The sequence below is a fragment of the Conger conger genome, chromosome 4, assembly GCF_963514075.1.
Source record: "Conger conger chromosome 4, fConCon1.1, whole genome shotgun sequence".
In the NCBI taxonomy this organism is placed as follows: Eukaryota; Metazoa; Chordata; class Actinopteri; order Anguilliformes; family Congridae; genus Conger; species Conger conger.
Window position 1 is genome coordinate 11,837,468 of NC_083763.1, and position 27,500 is coordinate 11,864,967.

The 27,500-nt window shown below is 44.6% G+C and overlaps 1 protein-coding gene across 6 annotated transcripts in view; it reads right to left on the reverse strand.

The window, feature by feature from the left end:
- ssbp4 (single stranded DNA binding protein 4) overlaps positions 1-21,269 on the reverse strand; it is a 99,256-nt gene extending 77,987 nt beyond the window's left edge. For 3 of the 6 annotated variants that reach the window (XM_061240124.1, XM_061240122.1, XM_061240127.1), the window contains exons 1-2: positions 21,129-21,269; positions 4,177-4,249 (exon numbers count right to left, since the gene is read on the reverse strand). In XM_061240124.1, coding sequence (XP_061096108.1) covers positions 4,177-4,249; positions 21,129-21,184 — 129 coding nt within the window. In that variant the 5' untranslated portion in view covers positions 21,185-21,269. Of the gene's footprint in view, positions 1-4,176; positions 4,250-4,795; positions 4,912-21,128 lie in introns of those variants that run through there. The other 3 variants (XM_061240123.1, XM_061240121.1, XM_061240125.1) reach the window with 1 other exon arrangement.
- Positions 21,270-27,500: the final 6,231 nt, after the last annotated feature.

Below are 27,500 nucleotides of genomic sequence, written 5' to 3' on the forward strand. Positions count from 1 at the left end.
AATAAGCGGCCAATGAGAACAGGGGGCCTCGTTCCACGTCCTCGCAAAACCTGGCCTCAGTAATTCATCCCGGTGTAGAACACAGAACCCCAACACCAATTCACCGTCATGAAAGTGTGGCGACAGAGAAAAAATAAAATTTCACAACACAGTAACACAACTGCAACAAAGATGGAATTACTGGAATATGAGCTAGGACCATTACGCCATTAAAATAATTGTGCGACGAATACTTACATCGGGGGAAAAAATGTATTTGAGACAAATACAGTATAAAACCCCAGAGATTCTTTCCTTGCAGTTGAAAGGGATTACTACGGCAGGTCTCGGGGGTTAAGAACATATTATTAACCAATTTCACCCATTGGTCCTTCCAGAAGCAGATTAAATCAGACTGCTCGCATGTGGCAGCGTTTACGGGCGTTTGTACGGCCAACGAGCCGAAGCTTCAGCCCAGCACCTGGACCGAGCTATTTACTTATTTTTATTATTTATTCTCACTATGTAAATAGTAAATGGATTGCGTCTATATACAGATCTTTTTTTCCAAAGCGCTTTACAATTAATGCCTCTCGTTCACTCATTCAGACACGCACTTACCCACCAACGCCTAAGGTATGCATGTCTTTTTTTTATTTTTATCTAAGCTACCATTTGGAATCTTTTCATAGTTTAATTATTTGTTTTATGCAGTACGACTTATTTTCCTTTCAGAATTGTTGTCGGCACACTTGTAAAAGTGCTCGACACCTGCTCTCAACCCGTCTCAGCGTTTAACAAAAGAAAAGGCTGCAGCGCACTTCTGGGCTTGGGGGAGGGGAGGGGGGGTGTGCAGCACCAGTGTTTCTTAACCTCTGGCCCAGAACACAAAATGGGTCAGGGGAGTGTATGAGTTGGGTCCTGGAATGGGTCTGTAGCCCAATAGGCTGCTAGTATGGGTACTATAAGGGTCCCTGAAAGGTAGTACATTTCTTATGTGGGTCCAGAGTCCTGACATTAAAAAGTATTTCTAATTTGGGTCCCGGCATTAAGAACCACTGGGGCCGAGTGTTAGTGATACAGTGGATCACTACTGTAGGGAAGGGAGGGGGGGCCCCAACTCCGGATTGGCCACATAGCATGATTTGTGGCTACAATGAACTACCCCCTCAGCAGTTCTCTGGTCTAAATGAAAAGATTTGTTTTCACTTTAAATAATAAGGTGAAGTGAGTTACACGGTGAAGTAGTGTAATCAACAGCTCTAAATGATCCATTAAGAGCAGGGCCACATCAAGAACCAGCAGAGCCTGTGGCTCTCCGGGACCGGGGCTGCAGACCCCTGCACCAGGCCGAAGGGTGTAGAGATGTTCTTCTGTGAGGCGTAGGGTGCTGAACCGAGGGCCAAACTTCGAGCCGAAATGAAGTAGGCGAACGGTGGGTGGGTGGAAAAGAACATAAATCCAGCCATTCAGATTTTCCAAATTGACCGTAGCTGACCTCAATCATAACTCATTGCACCCAACTTCACCTGACAAAAATATATTCCATTAAAAATAATTAGTCACATTTTCTTACCTCTCTTTCACCATTACACCATAAACTGGCTTTCTGAGCCATTAGCTTCCGTGGGTTTTCAGGTGCGGAGGGATTAATTTGTGCCAAAAACTTTTGATGAAGCCCACGGAGCAACCCCAGGAATATTTTACAAAGATTGCATAAAACAACAAAAAATAACTGTTCAATTTACAGTAGTACATACATACTACACAGTTGCCATAACAACAGAAGCCTGAATACCCAAGTGGAATACATATTATCAGAAATATAATTATATACGCACGTGTGTGCACATAATACATATGCTGAAAGAATCCATTTCAAATTACGTCTCGTAATCATTATAATTTCAAGTATTTGACAAAGTTATTTTTCCCCTCTCGAGTATTAAGCAGCAATCAGTTCATCAATGAGGACGAAATTAACAGTTGGCCAACTGGAATGGCACTGAATGACAGAATGACTGAGTGACTGAGTGAATTAATCACTGAACAACAGAATCACTGAGTGAATAAATAAAAAGGCACAATTAGAGAGAAGATGGTTCTTAATTCTTTCCATCTTTAGTCTTACCAACAACCAGCACCTTGCGGGAAGCACATTTCTTTCAATGTCAATGAACAAATACCGGTTGGTCTTTCCAACTGCTGTTCCGAAACTACAGCCAGGCTGAATACCTTATGTAAGGCGTACGGCATCATGAGTGGGATTTGTGTAGGGCTCAGGGCTTAATAAATGACGGTTTATTAAGGTTTACGACTCTCTGAAGAGGTTTGTACAGGGATAAGCGGCACAGTAGCCCTGTCCTAGAAGTGTCTTCAGCGGTGTTTCTTAAAAGGTCCCTTATTGGACACCTTTCCAGTGTTTAATTTTACGTCCTGATATCCGTAAGACAATGTTTATGCTTAATTATTTAAGCACGAAAAACAATCTCTACCAGTCTATTCTCCAGCACCTCTCACAAGCTTTACCAAGAACAGGCTGTTTTAGTGACTGTGTCTTTAAGGCTCATTAATATCAATGAACCTCTGTTCTGATTGGCTGGCTAGCTCTGTAATGAACTGAATGCGGTCTGTGCCGAGCTACAAGGTGGGACGTGCTGAAGGTAACGTATGCAAACGAGTGCGCAGTTGTGACATCACGGCTTGTTTAAAAGCACATTTTCTTCAGATGCGTGGTGTGGATTTATTTAGGGAACTGTACGTTTTAATACTTTCACAGAGTTTTTATAGCAACTTCAACTCCTTTATAGTCCACGCAGCACAGGAAAATGTCATTTCCCACCGTATGAGACCTCTAAACTGCAGGTCGGGACTCAAAATGGGTTGTGAGAGTTTATGAGGCGGGTCTCGGAATGAGACTGTAGTCCGCTAGGCAAAGGCAGTATGTGTATTTGATAAATCCTGGAAAAGGTAACGCATTCGAATTTGGATCCTGGTATTAAAAAGAACCGGCGGTCGAGAGGTTTTTGTGGCTAGTTTTCAGTTTAGGGGTGAGCACTCTTGAGCTAATCGATGCCTTAGATCAAGTGCTTTAGGGCTGAAACACATCAAATATTAGCACACACTGCGGGCCCCCTGAACTGGATTTTGTAGTCTCTGCTAAAGGGAGTCATTGGGCACTATGTGCAGAAAAAAGGGGCTTATGAAGTACACTATGTAAAGTGGGCTGAAGGGTACAGTGAACTGTTTCACTGTATAGGGCACCATAGTGTGACGTGTACTGGTTTGGGGGAATAGTCGATTACTTCCCCTAGATGTAGAGCAAGGCTGGCCAACCTTGTGGACATATTTCTATATTTCATAGCCTTTACTACTTGCTGAACTAACAAATTAGAAAGGTGTTTGGGTGAGCTTGAGATATGAGGGATCCGCATATCTGGCCCTCAAATCAATCGTATTTACAAAAAACTACAGCTCATTACACAATCAACGAAGGGGACTGCCTACGAACCGCATTTTGCGAAAGAGGCAGATCTTACTCGGCACGTGTTGAATTGAATATCTTCACTGCCTGTGGCGTATTCCCTATATCTGCTGCCACGTAAAAGCCAGTGCAGGACAAAATGTGTACATATTCCAGCTGTGGCAACTATTGCCGCTTGAATCAAACGCGAGACGTAACGTCGCAATGAGCTTGAATATTGCCGGGATAGAATGGGAAAGTTGTGTCGGAGACATAACATATTTTATTTCTCCCAGAAGTGTAATTATTTGTATGGCTGGTTGTTTGTCACAGAAGTCTTTCCCCGTTCATTTTCCGTGATCGTTTTGGAGGATAACTAATACAAACAACCACACAACCCTGTTTTTATTATTTTAGCAATGCCAGTTGAGCATGCGGTTCCAGCCCTGTGCGCCAGTTTAATTCCTACAACGCATATGTATATGTGCACCTGGAAACACCAAAAATTGGCCCTTGGGTGTCTTCGCAGGAAAATATTAATATGTCAAAGCAAAGGCGGAACTGGAAAGATCGGCGAAAATGGAGAACACTCCTGAAACTGACTGACGTCATTCAGAAGTGACACGAAAGCCGTAAGTGACCCAGGATCAACCCTCGGCGTGACACAAATTCCATTCCGGCCCTGGCGACAGGGGAGCGGGCAGACCTCGGTTTCGGGCCGGGAAGTTTCTTACCTCTGACAGGAAGGTCTGTGCGGATTTCTGGGCTCCCACATGCAGCAAGTACTCGTAGACATATAAAGCTAGCCTGGAAAAGAGAGAGAAAGAGGAGAGAGAGAGAGAGGCAAAAGGTTAGAGCAGTCCATCCCCCACTCTCTCATCCCCAGAGAAATCGGGACACAAGGGAACAGCCCACCCCCACCGCCACTAACACCCCCCACCCCCAATACCCCTCCCCCCCTCAGGAGAAAACGCTCCAGTGGGTTTCTTATTACAGGCCAGTGTGGCAGACACGGAGGAGAGGGAGGGGGGGGGGAGCGGTTTGGAATAATGGTCATGATCCGCTGCACACGGAAAATAACGCTAAAGGTAAATCTGTAGCGGTATGTAAATCTGCGCGCGCTGTCACGCGGGGAAACCCGCGCGGCCGGTCGCCGGGGCGACGGCGCTCTCCGCGCCAGATAAGGGCTGCGGAGCTCCGCAGCCTTCCCGTAAATCACCGCGGCGACGGCGGCGGTGGCGACGCCCTCCTTATGTACCCCGAGTCACAGCGCTCCGCGACCCCCCTGTTTTTAACCGTCCGCCCCCCCCTCCGGTCCCCTCCGGTTTACCCAAACAGAGAAAAACACCGTACAGCGGAGTCGGACCCAGCGGCGCGAAGCCTCCTCCGCGTCTCTGCCGTTCCTCCTCATCTTTAGTCTCCATTATGTCTGCTGTTCCGCCCGCCTCGGATGCCAATTACCCACCGACCGCCCCGCCGCTCCCCGCCTCCGTCCACCAGCGGAAAACAACCGCCGCTTCGCAAGCGCCCCAACCCGCGCGGAGAAAGAGGCGCGATTCGCCCCCAAACCCCACAGAGAAAGAGGCGCGATTCGCCCCCCAAAGCCCACAGAGAAAGAGGCGCGATTCGCCCCCCAAACCCCACAGAGAACGAGGCGCGATTCGCTCCCAAACCCCTCGTGTGGAGTGTGATTTTCCGTAGGGGGGGGGGGGGCACATAACCCAACGAGGGCACAGAAAGGGCACCCCCGCAGTGCCCCCGATTACAGCGGGAACTGACCGGCTGAGAAATATTGGCCACCGTACCTGCGGCAGGCTCGCACGGTCTCCGTCCAACTATCCGTAATGAAAGGGTACGAGGCATTGAAAAGCAAAGGTTCTCATGTCATTCAACATGGCTGCCGATGACAAGCTCCCCCATCATCAAAGCGTCATGTCAAGCATAGAAACCTCTACTTCTCAAACCCCGTTCTGCTTTTTACACTGACAGCGGATCACAGAGGCAGTGCAGACACCCCGACATCACAGAGCACTGCTTCTCTCAGTCTGATATCCTTACAGGGTGGCATAACCGCTCAAAAGCCTGTTTATGCATTTAAACGAATAGATTTTAGAAGTTTATAACAGCAAAAGGAAACACGGCAATGGTCCCAGGCGACTATTGGGACTGAAAAACATTGTACTTCCAGGTCACACATCAGCACTTCCTTCCTGACGAGTTCATTCTGGGGTCACTTTTGAAATGCTACAGCGGCAGGAGTCTCATCGTCACACTTTCAAACTGCAGACGAGCATCTCTCCGATCAACGCCAAAGAAGACACTCCAACATCACACAGCACAGCTACAGTGCAACACTTTGTAGTCCTAAAACCCAGAAAAGACCTAGCGTTTTTGAGCCATGGGTTCCCTCAGTAGATTCCCCATTCTCGATTTCTCTATGGGGAAAGGTCTGTAGATAAGATGCGCTCAAGAGAGTTTCACGTTTTCTTCAACAGGTTAACTTACATCCGTTAATACGGCGGACGTGAATTGTGAGGCAGTACTTACTTACTTTAAAAAAGTAAGTTGCTAACAAGTTGCTATTTTGAAACTACAATGGTAATGTTGTAGTAGCCTGCAGGCAGGCTGGTATGACACTTGAGTGGTGGCTAGTGAAAGACTGTTATTGTAGAAAATTGGTTGCAACATGGCTTTTCTAAGGCACATAACAGTACAGAAATACACGGTTGAGATTAACGGATGTAATTTAACCTGTAGAACAAAATGTGAAACTCGCTTAAGTATACTTTAACCACAGACCTTATATACGGTAGAAATCAAAATCCCTACGGGAAAAAAGGACAGGAAATCTACTGAGGGAACTCACGGTGGAAGAAACTGTCTGGTTGGCCTACAAAAAGACATCATCAGCGTTAGACGCCATCCTCAGTCTCAAATCCTTACAGGGAGGAATAACTACTCAAACGCCCATTCATTCACTTAAACGAACACGCGTTAAAGGTTTAAAACTGCCAGGGATGCCAAAGCAAATGCAGCAAAGGCCCTGAAGGCAGGTTGACCGTTGGAAATAAAAAACAAATTGTGCTTCCAGGCCACACAGTCGCACTTCCTCCTCTGAGGAGTTCACGCTGGGGTCACTTTTGAAACGTTGCCGCGGCGGCCGGCTAGCCGTCACACTTGCAGAAACTGTAGATAAGCATCTCGGCGATCAACACCTACGAGTCGTCGCCCCCCCCCACCCCCCCCCCCCGAACAGGACTGGATGTCTGTGACAGCGTTTCAAATCTCCGCACACACACCGCTTGCATTTCCGGAGCGAGGCATTGCATCAGTGTACTTACGGCCAAGTGGCATTCGTCTGGCTGCGTCCGTGTCCTCGCACCGTTAAACTCGAGCCCTGCAGATAACGCATCGCCACTAACGCACTCCTATTCGCCCCATTCACAGGCGCGGAAAATGTGGAAAATGGTTTAATAAAATTATTTATTTCTGGGGTTTTTTTTTTGGTTTTTTTAAAGTATGCAAGATATAGTTCTCTGCAAGAAATCTTAATTCTCGATGATGTAGCTTTCATTAAAAAGGGACGTGAAGGGAAAATATGCCTTGGTTATGTTTTTTTTTTGTTTTTGTTTTTTACACAAAGCTATCAACAAGATCCCAAAGAGGGACATTTTCAAAGGGCCTTATTGTTCTTTCTCAGTGTTTCATCAGAAAACGGCACTAATTTCAGCGATCTACCGTAAACAAACTATTTCTGTGATAGCGGTGTGTGTGTGTGTGTGCGTATGCTTATCCCAGTGTGTGTGTGTTCTCGTCTATGTGTGTGTGTATGCTGGTCCGAGTGTGTATCAGCATACACATACACCTACACCAGAACACACACACACTCAGATAAGCATACACACAGAAATCGTAGATTTAAGACCAATTATTCTTCATACATCTCTACACAATACCAGAAAAACACAACTGCTCTGGGTACAGCACCAAGCCTGACTCACATAGTGACTCACCAAGATGGACCAAACGATTATCTGAAATTCATTAACCCTTCCGACACCCACAGAAAAACATGCAGGTCACTGGTACTTTTCAAAGAAACACATTTCAGTCAGCATACGGGAGAGAATCCCTCTTTCAAACGACCGTAGAATCTTGACGGCGGTTAGTTGCACGTTTACTTGAAGCGCAGTGCTTCGCAGGTAAGGCGTTCTAATCTTACTGCCTCGTGAAGAGTCCAATTACATCGACCGGGTCTCGAAAAAGTTTCACACGCAAACCCCCCCCCCCAAAAAAACAGGAAGAGAGAGAATGACAGTCCCCACTACGGGGGGGAAGGCAGAGAGGCCGAATTGCGGGGAAACATCAGGGAGGGAGTGAATAGGCTCCTGCAGCTTAGTGGAGACACAACAGCAGTTAGAACAGTAAGCACGAGCACTTTGAATAATTAAAGTGGAGCGCCAACTTTAATTAAAGTCTGTCCTAACAACAGGCTTCACCAAGGCTGTGGTTTCTCTGACGCTCCACACCGCCACCTACAAAAGGATTAGAACGGTTCCCCTTCAAGCCTGAACCCATCTCTCCATCCCTCCAAGTCCAAAGTCAAAATGCTTCATTTTACTGGCATGAAATACCCAAAGCCAAAGCTGATGTATTTTAATTGAATTCCAACTAAATAAAAGTACAGTAAATAATAATAATAACAATAATAATTATGAGGGAACAATCTCCAAAATGATTTCCTGACAACTCTATCACGCTCACACTAAACACGAGAACTAATGGCATCTTTCGCACGTTCGTTAGTAAGTGATTGGGATGGCGTTGTGGGCTGATGAAGACGGGTGGCGGTCGGTCTTTAATTGAAAAGGCCCCGGGCCCCCCCGGTGGCTAGCGGGGGCTGATATTAGCCGGTCCGGTCGGAGCGGAGATTCCCGGGAGCCGAGCGGCGGTGATGACATTTTCACGGGGCGGCGGATGTGATCTGAGGGGCTGCGGGCCCGGATGGCGGCTACCTGTTCCCGCCGCGATGCATTATTTAAAAACTCTATTCAGTCGAGGCTTCAAGGGACACTTTTTGTCAGGCTGTCAGGAGCGGGGGGGGGGGGGGGGGCGTTGAGGCTGGGGCTGCCAAATCCTGTCCCGGGACGGACTAGGGGTACGGGAGTGTGGGGTACAGGGGTCGGGCTGGTGCTGGGACAAAGATGGGAAGGGGGGCAGGTCCGCTCAAAGCGGGTGGCCCCGGATTCGGCGATGAGGTCATAGGGACCGCTTGGTGCCCGGGCCGTTATCGCCTTCTGATCACATGGAGAGATAAGCGAGGATCTCGCCGGCGAGATACGATGAAGAAACAAAAACAAAAACTTAAGAAAGGTCGGCCTTCTGTGCGTAACGCATTAAACAAGGAGAAGGAGAAGATCAGGGTCCCTCTGGCTGCAACACACACACACACACACACACACACACACACACACACACACACACACACACACACACACACACACACACACACACACACACACACACACACACACACACACACACACACACACACACACACACACACACACACACACACACACACACACACACGGACTGATTGGGTGGACGGTCACTTTTTGATGCCCTAGTGTGACAGCTCCCATTTAAGCCTGGAAACCACGCCTCTCCCCGTTCACACACTCCACACTCCACACTCCACACTCCACACTCCACACTCCACACTCCACACTCCACACTCCACACTCCACACTCCACACTCCACACTCCACACTCCACACTCCACACAGGATTGTCACAGTCCACAAACTACACTACAGCAGCAGCCATTACACATCATAAAAGGTACTCTGTGGTTATAATGTTTGTTGCACAATTTTGAATCAAGCCAATGTCAAAATATTACGCTGCGCAAAAGAGACCGAAGATGAGAATTGCACAGTTCCCTCTACGAGACATGCCCACGATCTACCGAACCATTTTCTACCATTCATAAAACTGCCACTGCAGTGTCAGAAGGTCTCCAACGGTAGAAAATCAGCAGAAGAGAGGGCATTCTACCCATCTCCCGGCATCAAGTCCTCCTCATTCACTCTCAACTCGAAATATCGGCTACTTTCACCAACTACCTACAGTCTCATTGAGTGCACTCGCTGAAAATACCATGCTTTTCAGTTCGGGGCACAACCCTGATCAAATTCCACACTTTCTAAACAAAGCGGAAACCTCCTGTATATCTGACACTTAACGCCCGTCGGGTTCAGGCCTCAGACATGTTTACGGACACGGGAAGCGCTCACGTCATCGAACGCGCGAACGGTCACGTCATCGAAAAGCACCGACTAGGCAGGCACACGGGAACAGACTCCTCCTAGAAAGCGGAGACAACAAGGTAGGCGGCCTGTAGCGTAGTGGTTAAGGTGAATGACTGGGACACACAAGGTTGGTGGTTCTAATCCTGGTGTAGCCACAATAAGATTGGCACAGCCGTTGGGCCCTTGAGCAAGGCCCTTAACCCTGCATTGCTCCAGGGGAGGATGGTCTCCTGCTTAGTCTAATCAACTGTACGTCGCTCTGGATAAGAGCGTCTGCCAAATGCCAATAATGTAAAAGGTAGGACACGGACGAGCGGGTCTGCACCACAGCGGAAAGTAAATAAACAAATAAAAACGGACGGAACTACGGACTCTGCGTCGGGGCTCCAGAGATAACGGCTGGAAGCTGGTGAGCTCCGCTCCGAATCCGGCTCCCTACTCCTTCAAAGAGCACCCGGGCTCACTCAGGGGAACACCTTGGTTGGAGACACCCTCCCCAAAATCCCTGGGCCTCTTACGCCCCCTCCATTCCAGTTTATAGCACCTTTCTCTCCCCCAAAAGATCTCAATTCATCATTGGAACAATTTTGATCGGGATGCCACGTGTCGCAGGGGATTTGACCTCACGACATCCTTACTTGACGGGACCTCGTTTTGATGACGTATCCGCGACTTGGACCTGGAGCTGTCCCGGCGACAGTTAGCCGAATATAAAACCAAGGAGACGCTACAGACAAACGCTTTAGCTGGCGAAGCCTCAACAGCGGTCCAGGCGATAAATAGCAAAATTTTTCAAAGGGCAATTTCAGGAGGGGAAAAGCCACAACGGAAGCCTGGAAGGTTCTCGGTTGCCGACGGCGGTCCTCGCCGCTCTCCAACCTCACAGTCAGAGATCGGGGGGGAAGAGGGCTGATGCTGCTAATGGTGAGCTCTCAGCATTTAGTCTCACTGGGCCCATCTGATCAAACAGCTGAAGAGGAGCAAGGTTTACGGCGTCACACGCAGCTCGGAAGTCAGAACTGCGAACGCCACATCGGACCAGCGGTGTGTTGTGACGCAATGGACTATCGGCCAATTCAAAACCCTCCCATCAATCCCGCGGCAACGCCAGAGCCGACCGAGCATCGCTGGCACGGTCTTAACCGAACGAGCCACCTAGCAGGCCTTAAAGACAGAGAGAAACCTGGGGCCTGCATCACGAAGCAGGACTACAGGGTTAGCTGGATAACTGCACCAAGTAAAACCCGGAGCCCCCTCAAGGCTGGAACAGGGACAGATGCCAACAGAGCTCTTCTGGGTTTTACCCGGCGCATATACACTCAGTGAGGACTTTATTAGGTATTTATTACTTTTCATTTGACTTATTGGTCTTCTGTAGCCTATCCAGATCGACGTTGCAGAGTGTTCAGAAGACCTTATTTTTTTTCTGCTGTTGTAATGCATGGTTATTTGCGTTACGGTCACCTTCCGGTCAGCTTTGACCAATCTGACCCTTCACCTCTGACCTCTCTCATTAATAACGCGTTTCTGCCCGCAGAACTGCAGCTCACTGGATGTTTTTGGTTTTTCGTGTTATTCTCGGCAACCTCAAGAGACTATTGTGTGTGAAAATCCCAGGAGATCAGCAGTTTCTGAGATACTCAAACCACCCTGTCTGGCACCAACAAGCATTCCACGATCAAAGTCACTAAGATCACATTTTTTCCCCCACTCTGATGGTTGATGTGAACATTAACTGAAGCACCAGACCCGTATCTGCATGATTTTCTGCATTGCACTGCTGCCACGCGATTGGCTGATTAGACAATCGCATGAATAAGTAGGTGTACAGGTGTTCCTAATAAAGTGCTCAGCGAGTGTATATCCAGCTAACTCAGTAAACCTGCTTTGTGGTACAGCCCCTGGACCTCAGGACAGTAAGCCGGAGTTGACTTCAGACTGGAAGAGAGTATTGGAGGGAATGCTACTGTTCACTCTCTCTTTCCTTCTCTTTCTCTCTCTCTTTCTTTCTTTCTTTTCCAGAGAAGAAGCGAGAGGCGACTGAAGAACATCCCTGTCTCCCTCTGTCACAGCTTTGCTCAGCGAGCCCAAACATCAATGAGAGCCCCACACACCCGCCCGCCCACACACACACACACACACACACGCACACACACGCACACACCTTATCCAGCGTGCACACCCGACATCTCGCCTCAGGCACCCAGACTCTCTGCTCTTTCAACATGAAAGTGCTGGAGCCAAGTTTAGCCGTCTAAAGCACAGACACTTTGGCAAATTAAATTTTGTCTTTGTCTCAACAATTCGGCACCTGCCGCTAAGGTGAGGTTTAACTCCAACTTTGTCAGCAGAAATCACAGAACATACGAGAGCAGAGGTGGGCACAGTGGGTCATACCGGTTTCTGCTTTTCATTCCAAGTTCTGGGCTTCATTACCTCATTACGCCAAACCTGTACATCATCCGACATTTTAGCTACGATCCACGATAAGCAAAATGGGATAAGAATGTTCTTGACTGAACATTCTAAACGCTGATGTAACAATCACTGCTGGTAATTGAAAGCAATCGAGTTCTAGAACACTGGTTTAGAGCTCTGAAAAAAGCAGGCAAAGAGCCTGCTCTTAAAAGGGGTCATCGTAGGTCGATGGCTGTCCAGGGCTACACCAGCCATGACACAGATCTTGTGCTGCAGACACACAGAAGCCCATGTCCAGAGTATCGCAAGGTCCACAAGGACACGGCCTACATGACCTTTACAGTGCAATGCTGTAAACAACCGGCATGCCAATCAAGACCCAGGGATGACATTACAGCACTGATAGGCGTAAGCCACCTCCTTTTACTTAATCCAAACACCTCCAATGTTACAAACCCCTGTTCCGGGAGGAACCTGGTCTTTAAAAACCTGAAAATTCCTGAAAAGCAAGAAAATAAAGTTAAGCTCTCAGCTTCTCAGGAGGCATCCAGTTCGCTGGATAACTGCAGCCAGTAAAACCCGGAACAGCTCTTTTTAGTTCAGTCCCTGTTCCAGATTTGGGAGGGTTCCCGGTTTCACTCAGTGCAGTTATCCAGCTAACTCAGTAATTCTGCTTTAAGAAACAGGGCCAAGTTTTTGTTTTTTTTCCTTTCCCTGGCTAATCTCAGTCCCCCTCATACGGCCATCAGTGACACTGTACAGCGGCCAAACTGGACTAGAGAATCATTCGCACTATGACAATACTAAAAATAAAGCAAGCCTGCGAGACAGTGAATTCTGGAACCGCTGAGCCATCGGCTGTACACAGAAACCATCTTCACCCTACTTGTACCATCAAGGCACACAGAAACACTCTTTCCTGGGCTCTACCTGGCTGAATGGAGCTCTACCTGGCTGAATGGAGCTCTACCTGGCTGATGGGAGCTCTAACTGGCAGAATGGAGCTCTAACTGGCTGAATGGAGCTCTACCTGGCTGAATGGAGCTCTACCTGGCTGATAGGAGCTCTACCTGGCTGATAGGAGCTCTACCTGGCTGATAGGAGCTCTACCTGGCTGAATGAAGCTCTACCTGGCTGAATTCCCCACCTAATGGATTACACCAGCCTTACCCTGGCAGGGCACACAAGGTGTCCGTTACCGGGAGGCCACTACGTAAGCCTGATCTCGGCAGACTCTAAACAGCACACAATCCCTTGATCCTCTCTGGCCGTCAGAGCCACCGGACAGACTAAAAACCCCCACCTCCCCCCCCTCCAGTCAGTTTCTCTGGAAAAGCAACACTCGGATAAATATGGAAGGGGACACACATCAAGCGCTTTTTTAAAGAGCTTTCTAGGGTAAGTTTTTTTTTTTTTTTTATATCCATAATGTGGGTCGCACGGGCCTGTAGGATTTGCAGGACCCGTATTAAAAGTTTGGAGAGTTAGTAACAGGTGGCGTAATGGGGGGTGGGGGGGTGGGGGGGGTGGGGGGACACAATCAATCAACCCCATGGACGATCACAGTGGGTGGGTCTCTGGAAATGTATTATCCCACAATTCCCTGGGCAAAGCAACCTGTGTGGTAAGGAGACATACAGGGCACTCTGCAACGCCTTTTCGTACTCACTCTGGGAGTGAACCTCAGGCTTCACCACAGCAAGATAGGATTTTGATTCTTGAGGCAAACGTTTGATATCTGATCACAAATTATGCTACGATATGATCCAAAAGAGAAGGCAAACCCGCACTAGCCTGAATGATGATGAGATCAAGTCGGCACGGTAAAAAACAACGATGCTAAAGAGCAAAAAGCCATAACTTTATGGACATCAAACTAAATATTTTGCTGCAATTCCCTACAATAGATCCATTTTTGCACTTTGCATCGATTGGATTGGATTGCCGCCCTTTCAACCAAAACGTTGATCCGGAGCGATGCGTCCCTACACCCCTAATATTTACCGGAATGCCAATGCGCCTCCTTATGTGTAACCACACTGAGGCTACCTGGACCCCAAGCAACCAACAGGAGGTGTCCATAGCAAACTGCCTTCTGGGTAAGGAATGACTGTAACCTACACGGGTTCACAATAGAGGCCCAAGCTACATTTCAAACCCTCCAGCAAACCAATCAAAAAAAAAAGAGTCATAACCAAGCGGGTTCAGACTCCCGCGGCTCCTGTTACAAAAGCTGCGCAACCGCTGGTTTTACAGCTCCAGAACAAAAAGAGTAATTGCTATAATCTCGGCAAAGATATTGTCAATTATGATAACACAATGATACTCAATATATTCAACGTTTAAAAATAATATTTTCAGGCAAGCAACTACACTATTGAACTCCCCTGCCAAACCTCTAGTTTTGGCTGAGCGGAGTTGTAAACGGATGTTGGGCCATCAGAGGAGAAAGAGTGGGCAACGAAACGAGTCGTATCGGAGCAAAAAAAACGGGGAAAAAAAACGAGCAGGCTCCTCTATCTTTGCGCTTTCGCTGCCCCATTCAGCACCAGAATAAGTGATTTTCCTTGAGTGTGCTAATCATTCATTAGCAATTCACCATTCACCCTTTTCTGTGGCTTAATCACATGTGGAAGACGCTCAAAACCCTGGAAATGCGTTGAAGAAAAGCAGGCAAAAACATCAATTTCACCGCCAAAATACATGCATCGACTCTCACGCCGAGAGGCTGTCCTCATGACACAACCGAAGACAGCCTACGCCGTGGTCTCATTATATGCAACGAAACCTGCATAAGGGGGCTAAGGCAACTACAGAAAGGGGTTCACCAGAGCAGGGTACAGCAACACAAACATGGAAAAGATTTGCCAACAAGCTAATGGAAACCTCAAGCCGACTCACGCACTGCCTTGCTATCTGGAAGCAACGGCAGCATTCTAATGCTAGCCATGCACTGAAGTAGCTAAATTCAGATAGAATTTGAATGCCAGGTGAAAGACCCTTCAAAGCCATTAGCCTATGTGGTGTGGTTTTCCTGCTGATCCACTAATCCATCCCACCATTATCTAACCCACTTATTCCTGGTCAGGGTCATGGGGGGGGGATGGTAGGAGCATATCCCAGCATGCATTGGGTGGGAGGCAGGAATACACCCTGGACAGGTCACCAATCCATCACAGGTCAGAACTACAGGTCACAACAATTTGAATATAATGCTCGGAATCCTACGCCTGCCAGGTGCGTGTTTTTTTTTCTGAAATGGGAAACCCAAACCGAGATTCAGTCAAATAAAGGTTTTTACGCGCTCCTTCTTATGCGTCAGGCAGGCACAAGACAACTGGGGTACAACCTGTTTCACACAGTCATTACTAAAGCCGTTTGTACAAATTTAATTCCCATCCCATAGAAAAGCATGGAAGAAAGCCAGGACACTAGCAAAGGTTCTACAATTAGGCTAGTTTACATTTTTTTTTTATATACAATACAAATGTAATGTATACTTCACAGGAATGTGTCCCCTGCATGCACTTTGTTCCTGTTCCTGATGAATTTTACTTTAACTGGTCACCAAACTGATCAGTGCACACAACAGAATTTCCCACCTCAGAACCTATTTCAAAATCCACCTTATTTTTCTTTTCTTTTCGCTGTGGGAAAAGATTAGAATTCAAAAACCTCCATCTCGCACTTTTACATTTGCCCGGGTAATTGCATTCGGAGCACTTGCCGTCTGAATACTGACAGCATATGCAAAAGTGCTCCAAAAGGACCGGATTTAAGCAACAGCAGTCACAACTTCGGCCCAACTACTAATGAGGATCAGTGCACACATAAATAAACGGCCGACATCTGGTTAATCTCTCGTACGGATCGTGGGCCAGCGATTTCACTACGGCACTTAAACCCTAATCACTATCCCTTAGAAAGCAAAGTACAAAACTGATCACGGGCTCATTTTCATTTAGGCTACATCATTCTAACAAATGCACAAATAGATCTCGAATAAAGTAAATTAACGACGATTTTCATCAATGCGCCAAATATCCGCAGGAGGAACGGGACTGAAAGGGGCTGAAAATGCGAAATCTCAAAACCGCCAAGCGCCATTTGATCGCGCAAAGAAAACTGCGTGCGTCCATTTGAGTGCTTTTTATTTGAAAAAGAGATAACTATGGATATGGCAGTCGGCTTTGGGTGGAATAATTGCCACAATGGCGAGGTAATGCAATAACAGTGCTACTCCACTGCAATATAAAAACTACGGGGACAAATCCAATTAACTTTCATACAAGAAGAGCAGGGATAAAATCCTGTTACATCTATACAACTGCGCCATTAAAGGTGATTTACACTGACCTGATGGTATTCGCAAGATAATACCGGTTTGTTTACCATGGAAGCAGTATTCCCCATATGACAATATTTCAATGGAGTGAGAACTAAGCAACAGAACGGAGGTGTGCATCCATCTGAAAATGGTTTGTCCTTCACTGAATCAAACTGAATCAAAGCTGAGAGGTTTGGGGGGTGACTAGCGCCGTGTTTTGTTCAGTTGGAGGAACCTTGAACTTCACCCACCGATGTTCTGAGAATGACAGAATGGGATGAAACGTTCAACTGTTCCTGAGAATATGAATGCAAAACTAACAGTACAGTAAAATTAATAACGTTGATGTTGTTGCCATTGCGGCTGCTACTGCTGCTGCTACTACTACTACTACTACTATTATTATTATTATTGTAAAGGCTGGGTATCATCAAATCTGGCCAAAGAATCCAAATCCAGCCCTGGTTTTCTTTTCACTGTGTAATCAGTGTAACCGATTGGTCTTTACACCTGACTCCTAGGTAGAGGGAGGGTGGTTAAACAGAAGTTCTTGGTCTGCGTGGAACGCGATTTGATGATCCCTGGGCCAAGCCTTTAACTAGTCACCCACTTTCAATTCCCCAACTTTTCTGCATTTTTCTCCATTCTTTGTCCATCCAAACATCCATAATAGACCGTGTACTTCCCTGCTCACTCTGCTGCCCACTAGAACAGCAGTGGAAAACCGGGGCTAAATCTATTTCTGGATTTCATGCTAAATTCTCCACTCATAATTATTTAACGAGCCCAATCATTTCTGCGATCTGACACTTTGGCTTTGTTTGTTGATAAGCTTGTGAATGACAGCTGAAAACTGTTCTCGAGTCACAACATGAAAAGCTTGTGATGTGGTCTTGTAGCAAAACGGCACTGGTTCACAGCTAATTAAGCCAGTGTGATCGGTGGAAAAAATTGCCTTCGTACACCCCGGCCGTCCACTAGACTTTAGGAAAAGGCTGAGGGGGGAGTTTACTCTGAGTTCACTCACTGGTCATTACTCTAATCACACAGTTTTCTGCTGTGAATGATTTTGCCATCTTGAGGATTAATCCAGTAAGGTGCCAGATCACAAATATACAATTAGAAAGTTCTTGACAGAACATTGTTATGCTGATGATGTAACAATCACAACTGGCAACTGAAAGCAATTGAGCTAGAGAACACGGACTTAGAATTTTGGGGGGGAAAAAAAGAAAAAAAACATTCCAAAAAAACCTACTCATCAAAAGGGTTAAAAAGAGCTTTCCTCCCCACTGTTTTCACAGAACCCAGACGTTCCTTCCAAACTCCCTGATGAGAGTAGCCTTCCATGCAAGTTTGAGCCTCCTTCCTCAAAGTACCAGTAGCACATTCTCCCTCCTCCAACTCCCAATTAAAACAAGAAGACTCCAGCAATGCTCACAGGGTTCAGCTGAAGTCCAGCAGCATACATACATAAAGTGCGCAGCTTGTTCTGAGGGAGAGGGAACAGTCCAGGACGGGCAAATGCACTGCTCGCTCTTAAAAGCTAAATTGACAACTTTGGAACAAAACACTGGATAACATGCAGTGCCAATCTACCATTCCTTCATGCAGCTTGCAGTCATTTGAAATTACTCTCAAAAGGAATCTAAAAGACTGCTGTTATACAATGAACCATTTGTCATGCGAGGAATGCCTTGATTTCCACACACAACTGCTATTATTTTAACTGTTTCTTAAATAAAGCAAAACTATTTTATACTCGTTCTCTGCGCCCATGTTAATTTGTATACATCAGAGCTCAGCAGGGCTAAATATGAGTTATACAATTCCGCTTGAATTTCTTGTTCCATCAATTGTGGGAAAATTATACAAGACTTGTAAATGTGCCTGAAGTTGTGCATTTGAATTATGTACGTTTCCTGCAGTAATAAATATGTGTAATATATGACTTTCGCTAATGCAAAGCAACAGCACCATATGTATGGAGATATGCATAGCACTTTCCCATCTCTAATTATCACCTGTATAATGCTATAAACTGTTGTAGCAAGAGTCACAGGATGAATGCAAACCACAATAAACGGTTTACACTGAGCTGGTGAAAAATGATAAAGTTTACCTATGACTAAAGGTGGGTGAAGAACACAATGTAGAATATTTGTTTTCATCTTCATAACGCCGACTAAAATAAAGCCATCATGTCTTACAGTAAGATTTTGTCTAAATAATATCCGTTTCCATTACAAGTCATTCTACGCTAAAGCCACGTTTCATTAACACTCCAACCTGTGCACCTCATTTCTGTTCAAACATTTAAGACCCTCTGATCCCTGTGACACAGCATATCATGGCGACAAAGGGTTGTACGTTTCTAGAGGGACTCAAACCTCATGCAACTGTATGGAACCATACTTGTCTGCCCATGTACATTCTTACTAATAACTTTAACATAGGAGAACAGTACTGGATAATGAGATTAGTCACAGCACTGTGCTATTCTTTGCCATTCTAGTGAAATTACAGGCGACATAGAAATTACACACGGACTGGAGCGAAACTTGTTCACAAAAAGAATCGCACGTTTTGCATCCACATCTCTCAGGCATGCACTCGGCTACTTAACTCTCTATTCTACCCGAGCTTATGATCAGAGATAACTCTGCTAGTATGTTTTAAAACGCTCTGCGAGGAAAATAAATGCTATATTATGATCATTATACTGAAGGCGGTCGTGTAGTGATCTTTCTGTAGCTACTCACTGAGAAGCTACAGGCAAATGCAGCCAATCGAACTTTCCCCATTGAAACACTAGGCACTTCCAAATGAATGACATCACTACACTTTCAATCGATAAAGAGAAATAGAAAAAGATATTAGCCTATACCTCTCTACACAGCAACTTGCCACTGCATTTTTCTTTCAAGAGAGCGTTAGATAAAGACTTCGATCGGCCACTGAATGACATACAACGTTTCAAAGTTAACAACATACAATCTACATGTAGGCTACCAGTGATAAGCTTAGGCACTAATGCGTTCGTACAGAACACATTTACTTAAGTCCCACTGTAATTCTCAGTCGATAGTCAGAGGTTGCCCCTTTGGACATTAAAAATCTACTTGTACGAGAAATTAGCAACTTTAAATTCGACTTTAACGTCTTTAGTGCTAGTCGCCGTTACACTAGCTGCACTGTTTCAATTTCGATGTAGAAGGAAACAATATTGCGTTCGATAAATTATTCCAACAAGAAAATAGATGCCGTTCATGCTTACTTCTGCAAAAGACGACTTAAAACATTACTATTTTTGGGATGCCGGGTTTGTTGAACATTTAAAATGCAGTAGTAAAGAATACCTTTGTTTTCTTTTAAAAATAGAATCTAGTTGCGTTTGGTGGGCTTATACAGGCACAAGGGGGGAAAAGTTCCGACTTACAAGTCGTGGGGTTTGGTAGTTACCTTGCTACAATACAAAGCATGTTTTCCAATTGCCAGTACGTTTAGTAACGTTAGCCTAGCCAAAATTTTTGTGATACCGATCTAAACTGAGTAGCCAACCGGGATAGCCTACCTACCAATTCAGCTTCTCGGTGCAGTTCAGTTCAACTTCGGAAAGTTTAAAATGCTGTACCTGCCTAATATAACAATATTATGGAAGTCTACATAGCAGCACGGACTATCTTTTTATATTAATTTATTAAATGCTTCGACACTTCGTTTCACAATTGGACACTCAGTAGGCTACTACATACATAGCCAACAGCTTTGCTACGTTACATAGCTACTAGCTAGTTAGCTGGATCCAGGTTCTTGTGTGAATGAAAAGTTAAATTCGCAACTGAAGTGACATCCAGTCAATAAAAGGTTCACTGCTGAAAATTATTGCTACAACAGGGGCAGCAATATGCTGTGCAACTTTGACAAACTCGCAGAAACACGAGCCAAAACTATTTCGCACACATTAAGCACGGTTTTGTTGTCTGAAGTTAGCTTTCCAGCACCAAGTAGCCACAAATCGAAGACAATTTACTTGTAGGTAATGTGTGATCCAAAACTGCACGCTCATACATGTCTCTTAAAACATTATGTGTTGGTAATGCATTGAGTTTTCAAGCCAGGAGATCTAACGTTATCCACAAAACTAGCTAACATTAGCTCCCTGGCTATTTGTAAGAAGGCAACAGTCAATACTCTTGTAGTGAAAAAGGTTTGCCCCGCTGCAAAAGCATTGTTCCCAACGGCAACTCCTAAACTTCACTGTGTATCCTCGCACGCGCATACACTTTCCTATCATTTGTAGAATTAAACGACCCATTGCATTTGCAGCGCACGCAACGGACGCGTTTAAGGATACTTGGCTGATTCATAACAGAATACAACAATAAAATATCGTCCCAAGAGGGAAATAAGTACAAAAATAAATAAAAGCACGAACGCGTTCAACAACAAAAAGTTATCATAGCGACCCGGCACAGCAGGATTAAACTATAGATGCACAAGAAAGGAACGCGTGCACTGCACACCCCCCATTAAAATATTGGTAGCTTGCGTATAGTTTAGAAAGTATCGGTGAGAGTCCGTAATATCCAGATAGCGCTCGGTAACTGTGCACAATTTCACTTACTTTTCTCTCGCTTGGCTATCGGAGGGGACGACAGCTCCTTTCCCTTTGGCGTACATGCTGGATTCTGTTTTAAGACTTTTACCCCACTCAACACCTGTCAAAGAAAGCAGCCAGGAAAACGTTCTATCTCCATAGCTACCCCTTTACTGTTTTTTTCCTCCTTTTTTTTTTTTTTTTTTTTTTTTTACATCTCCAACATTGGCCACAAATCAGGCACAGTTTCTATTGGGGGGACTTGAAACAGACCGCTGGTGGATTTTTTTTTTTTTTTTTTTTTTTTAACCACTGTTCCAGGAATCTGTACTCACTCCCTCTGCTATGGAGACGGTGGGGGCTTCTTAAAGCAAAACGCACACAGTACCATGTTTTCTGCTCCCTGAAACACACCAACGTCGAGAAAACTCCGATTGGCAGAGGGGAGCTCAGCTAAAGGGCTTTAGACTTGTGAGCTGCAGAACTCCTGTAATGTGAAATAGTTCAGTGAGAGTACGTTTACACCAGTGTTATGTAGAATAGTACACCATGTAAGACTGTTTCTGTTGTATAGCTGTTCTACAGGTTAGATTGTACCATGTTTCATTTGTAAACTTTTGCAGGGGGAAACCTCATTTTCTTCCATGGTATTTTGAGATGAGTTCATGTTTAGTCCAAGGCATTATTAACCATTATTAGCCAGCCCTAGTTTAAAATATTTTTTATTTTCATCAGACACACTAACTGACTGATTTATTTTGATCAAATGTATGTATCCTTACACATTTGGGAGGGGAATTGGAATAAGATATAAGCTGCTCATCAAACTACTCTCCAATTTGCATTGTGTGGCAATTGACACAAAGGCACAATCCAAAAAGCCATGTGCCACTAATTAAACCAACAAGGACAACAAATCCCTTTAGGTAACGACTCCTCAAGATAAGAGCTTAGTCAAAAAAAAAGCAAAGTGACTGTCTTGATGTGGATTATTATTATTCTTTAACCGTTTTCTTACAGGCAACGTACAACTTTCTTGCCAGAAAATCAGAATGGATTTTTCTATGCAGTAATCAAGGTCCTTTTTGGGGTCAAGAAACTATCAAACATGTGACTGTTTCTACTGAGAGAAAGACACCAGAATGTTTCTTGACGTAACAGACTGTATCCAGGGCTGTTTAACCATGTTTCGAGACACAATTATTCATTCAATAAGAGAAAGAACATTTTTGTGGGAATGGCCAGGACATTGCTCAGCAGCGCCACCTACTGATGCCGTAATTTGACTAAAAAGGTTAGGCGTACTCATGTGGTCAGAATACACTCAGTGAGCACTTTATTAGGTATTTATTAGACTTATTGCTGCTGTAGCCTATTCACTTAGAGGTTTGACACGTTTCCTGTTTAGAGATGCTCTTCTGCATACCACTGTTGTAATGTGTGGTTATTTGCATTACTGGCACCTTCCTGTCAGCTTTGACCAGTCTTGCCATTCTTGCCAGACCTCTGTCAGTAACAAGGTGTTTCTGCCCGCAGAACTGTGTTTGAAAATCCCAGGAGATCAGCAGTTTCTGAGATACTCAAACCAAACTCTCTGGCACCAACAATCATTCCATGGTCAAAGTCACATTTTTTCCCCCATTCTGATGGTTGTTGTGAACATTAACTGAAGCTCCTGACCCATATCTGCATGATTGTGTGCATTGCCCTGCTGCCACACAATTGGCTGATTAGATAATCGCATGAATAAGTAGGTGTACAGGTGTTCCTAATGAAGTGTATATCACTCCCAACTTCTACCTGCTAATATCCTCCTGAGACCATTTATTTCATTTTTTAGATATGATACAAGTGTCTTCAATGACAAAAACATGTTGTAGTGTACATAAAAAATATTATTTTATTCTTATTGAATGTCCCTGGTAGTGTAGCTTTCAGCATAGTGGAATAATGTTCTTGAGAATAAGACCAAAAACTGAAGTCCCCAACATGGGACAACAATGAATTACTGGCTCTTTGGAGGATGGTGGTATTATCAGTATACTATGTGATGGCAATGACCATTTCTGTTTGTTCCATCATCATATGAATTTGAGACTGCTCTTGAAAAAGGTTACGTGTCATACGTGCAGAAAGCTTTGGTACAATTTTAATTGTCTGCTGTTACAGGGAGCTGTGTTTGTTAGGAGAAAGAAAGAGAAGACTGCTATCCAGGCCGCCTATATACAGACCTTCAAGGACAGAAATAGCTGATGTGTTCAGGCGAATATTTCCTTGACCGTCCCTCCATATAGTCTTTCAAGATCCTTCGGTTTACGCTTGTGCACTGCCGTTTTCAATTCAACACCTTCACAGCCAGTGTGCACAGCCAAAAGGCTCCATTTTGATTTCACTTGAGCATAACATCCATTTGAAGTTCCAATGCCATTTAGCAAACTCCAGTTGCCCTCAATAGTCTTTTTCCTCCCTGGCAACCCTGCCAAAGAGCCTTTTGATTGGGCAGTGGTGTCTGATGGTATTGTAGTGGACTTGTTGCAACCAATCTTAGTAGCCAGTGTCCAAGCATGAGAGGGATTTTGACTCACACTCCACGCCACACGTTCTCCCATTTTCACAACAATTCAAAAGGCAAGGAGATCCGTTAAAATTGCAACAAATAATATGACACATTTCCCCTATATAGACAACAAGAAATGTTCTTCAACAAATTTAAAGCATTACGGTAATCAAAACCATGGCAAAATAGATCACTACACAAACAAATATGTGAAATAAACAGTGCGTGTGATGCAGTCAGAGAGTGTGTGAGGTCACTATTCCGCTCACCTATCTAGCTACACCTGCAACCCACCTCACGTGCCCCATGACATCATTACATTACATTACATTAATGGCATTTGGCAGACATTCTTATCCAGAGTGACGTACAGTTGATTAGACTAAGCAGGAGACAATCCTCCCCTGGAGCAATGCAGGCTTAAGGGCCTTGCTCGAGGGCCCAATGGCTGTGCGGATCTTATTGTGGCCACACCGGGGATTGAACCACCGACAATTACAAAGCCAAAATAAACATTAATGCCAATATGGCTCCTCCAGGTAGATTCGGAGACTCTGGCCTCTTTCCAATCACTTATTTTTCCCCTCCTATCTCCTAGTTCTTTGCCTGATCTAGAAATCGATCGAGGTCAACCCATTCTGGTTGTTCTGCTAGGTTTCAAGAGGATATTAGCGGGTAGACTTTGGGAGTGATATACACTCACTCAGCACTTAGGAACACCTGTACGCCTACTTATTAATGCGATTACCTAATCAGCCAATTGTGTGGCAGCAGTCATGCAGATACGGGTTCATTCTAGGAGCTAGAAGATGAAGTTAAGAGGCTCCCAAAGTTTTCTTGAGCAAGAAAACATCAGCGCATCTTTTGTTAGGACATTCCATTCGCCTAATTACCGTTTTCTCAATTCTCCCATCTTCCACCTCCTTTTCTTACCCCCTTTGTTTGCCTCCCTTGATGGGCAAAGCTAGAAGCAAGAAAAAGATTAAGGAGCTAAAAAATAAGTGATTGGAAAGAGCCTTCTGTCTCCTCCAACATGGAGCCATGTGTTGTGAGTCTCCAGCAGGGGCTTTCCTTGCGCCTCAAACTATCTGCCTCACTATGTGGGGGCAAGAAGGTTTTTAACCTTCTTAATTATTGCCCCAAAAAGTTAGTAGACTAATGTGTTTATTTACTTGCTTGTACAGATCTCCTGACTTGTGAAGGTCGACGACCCCTTGACTTGTTTCTTCTACGAGTGCTTTGCCTGTCCCCATGGTGATGGATGACACATGGATTTTACATGAGCGTTACTTCATTTTTATTTACCTCCATAGAATAGGAGGCCAGGGGAGGCTATAATACAGTTCTCCAAGTTCTCCATTAAAAAGTATCACTTTAATACAGATTAATATTTGTTGGAGTTTATACAATGTAATTATTAGGGTTGTGAATAAATATATCTTATGGAGCATACAATATAGCTTATTACCTATATTCTAATTATTATATGTAACCTTCTTTGCTCATCTTTATCAAGATATTTTTGGTGGGCACTGTATGCATTGTAGTATAGAGTAGTATAGAGTATATGTAGTGCATAATTATGGCTCTGTACTCTAGCACATTGCATTATGAACATGGGGTTAAAGTGCAGACTGTCAGCTTTAATTTGTGCATATTTACATCCATATCAAGTGAATCATGTAGGAATCACAGCCTTTTTATACATAGTCCCCCCATTTTGGGGTTCCAAAAGTGGGGAATGATCAGCTGTTTCTTGGCCAGCTGTGTGCATCATTAGCTAATGCACGAGAAAGCTAACACAATGACTAGAGTCGACGTGGAATTTGCATTTGGAGTCTGTTGCTATAGTCTCTCAACATGAGGACCAAAGAAATGTCAATGCCAGTAAATCAGGCCGTTGTGGGGTGGAAAAAGAAATTGATCAGAGACATAGCCAAAACTTTGGGTGTGACAAAATCAACAGTTTGGCGCATTGCTAAAAAGCAGGAATGCACTGGTGAGCTCAGCATTGGCAGACCTGGTGGACCACAGAAAACCACTGTAGTGGATAACCAAAGAATACTTTCAATTGTGAAGAAAAACTGTCAAACAGATCAAGATCTTTCAGCTGTATCAGACTACACCAACATAACTTCAGAGGGTTTACTGCAAGAGACAAACCACTAGTAAGCCTCAAAATGGAACGGATGTGTTTGAGTTTGCTAAATAGGTACATTACAAAACGGCGGAGTTCAGGAACAAATGCTTATGGACAGATGAGATTAGTCTTCAACTGTACCAAAGTGATGGAAAGACAAAAGTGTAGAGAAAGAACCTTTGAACTGTTCATGATCCACTTTCGGCTTTGAAACATGGTGGAGGTAGTGCTATGGCATGAGCATGTACTTTGTTGTACGTCGCTCTGGATAAGAACATCTGCTAAATGCCTTGTAATGTAATGTAATGTTTGGCTGCCACTGGAACTGGCCCACATTATTGATGATGAATTCTATAAATATACAGAAACATCTTATCTGCTCAGATCTACCCAAATGCCTCAAAACTCATCGGACGGCACTTCACCTTGCAGTCGGACAATGAGCCCTAAACACACTTCTGAAAGCAGCCAAGGAGTTTTTTTTCCAGGGCCGAACAGTGGAATGTTCTTGACAGGCCGAGTTGACCGCCCCGTTCCTGAATCCAACTGAACGTGCTCTTCACTTGCTGAAGACAAGACTGAAGGCAAAACGCCCCAGAAACAAACAGGAACTGAAGTTGGCTGCAGACCTGGCAGAACATCACCAGGGAAAGATACCCAGCATCTGGTGATGTTTATGGGTTGCAGCCTTTAGCCATCGTCATGAAATGTAAAGGATTTCCAACAAAGTAAATATAATGAAAATATATGTGTTCATTTGTCCCCTTTGGTGGGGGGGGGTCCATGTATAAATAGGGTTGTAAGTCTTACATTGATCACCCGATATGGATGTGAAAACTAAAACTGACAGCCTGCACGTAAACCTTATATTCATGCTTTTGTTACAAATCCAATGTGCTGGAGTACAGAACCAAAACAACAGAAATTGTACCACTGTTTAAATATTTCAATATAATACAAGCATCTTCGATGATAAAGACATTTTTATTTAATGCCCCTTGTAGTGTACATTTCAATATTTGGTTGTTCATATTAAGCAATGATGTGGTCAAATTGATATCGCAAAGAAACTCAAAATGGCTGTCTGCAACACTGACCTGACAATACACATTTCCTCACGTCTGAATGGAGGCGAAACGAAAAAGGTCACAGCCACGCCTCTCTTGCTATAGCCCGGAGTTAATGAGATGCAGAAGGAGAACAATGGGACACAACAGAAGGAATAATGATGAGTGATACTGGGGTCTGAAAACAGGCTTCTGAATGCATTACATTACAGTACAGTTCATTACAATATAGTACATTACAATACATTACAATATAGTACGTTACATTACAGTACAGTACAGTACAATATAGTACGTTACATTACAATATAGTACATTACAATACATTACAATATAGTATGTTACATTACAGTACAGTACAACATAGTACATTACATTACAGTACAGCACATTTGGCAAGCATCCTTATCCAGAAAAATACATAAATTTACATGTTACAAGTTACCGACAGTAAATGAAAGGACCTGAGAATTTGTTTTCGTTCCTTGTAGGGGACTCTAAGTCACTAAGTCTTAATTTGGCAAAGGAGATTGTAGGATGAAACATTATCTTTCTTACATTTTTAATAAAATGAATTTGCTGCTCTGAGCAAACCTGAGTGGTCCCACGCCGCATGTCTACACGCTGAACATTAT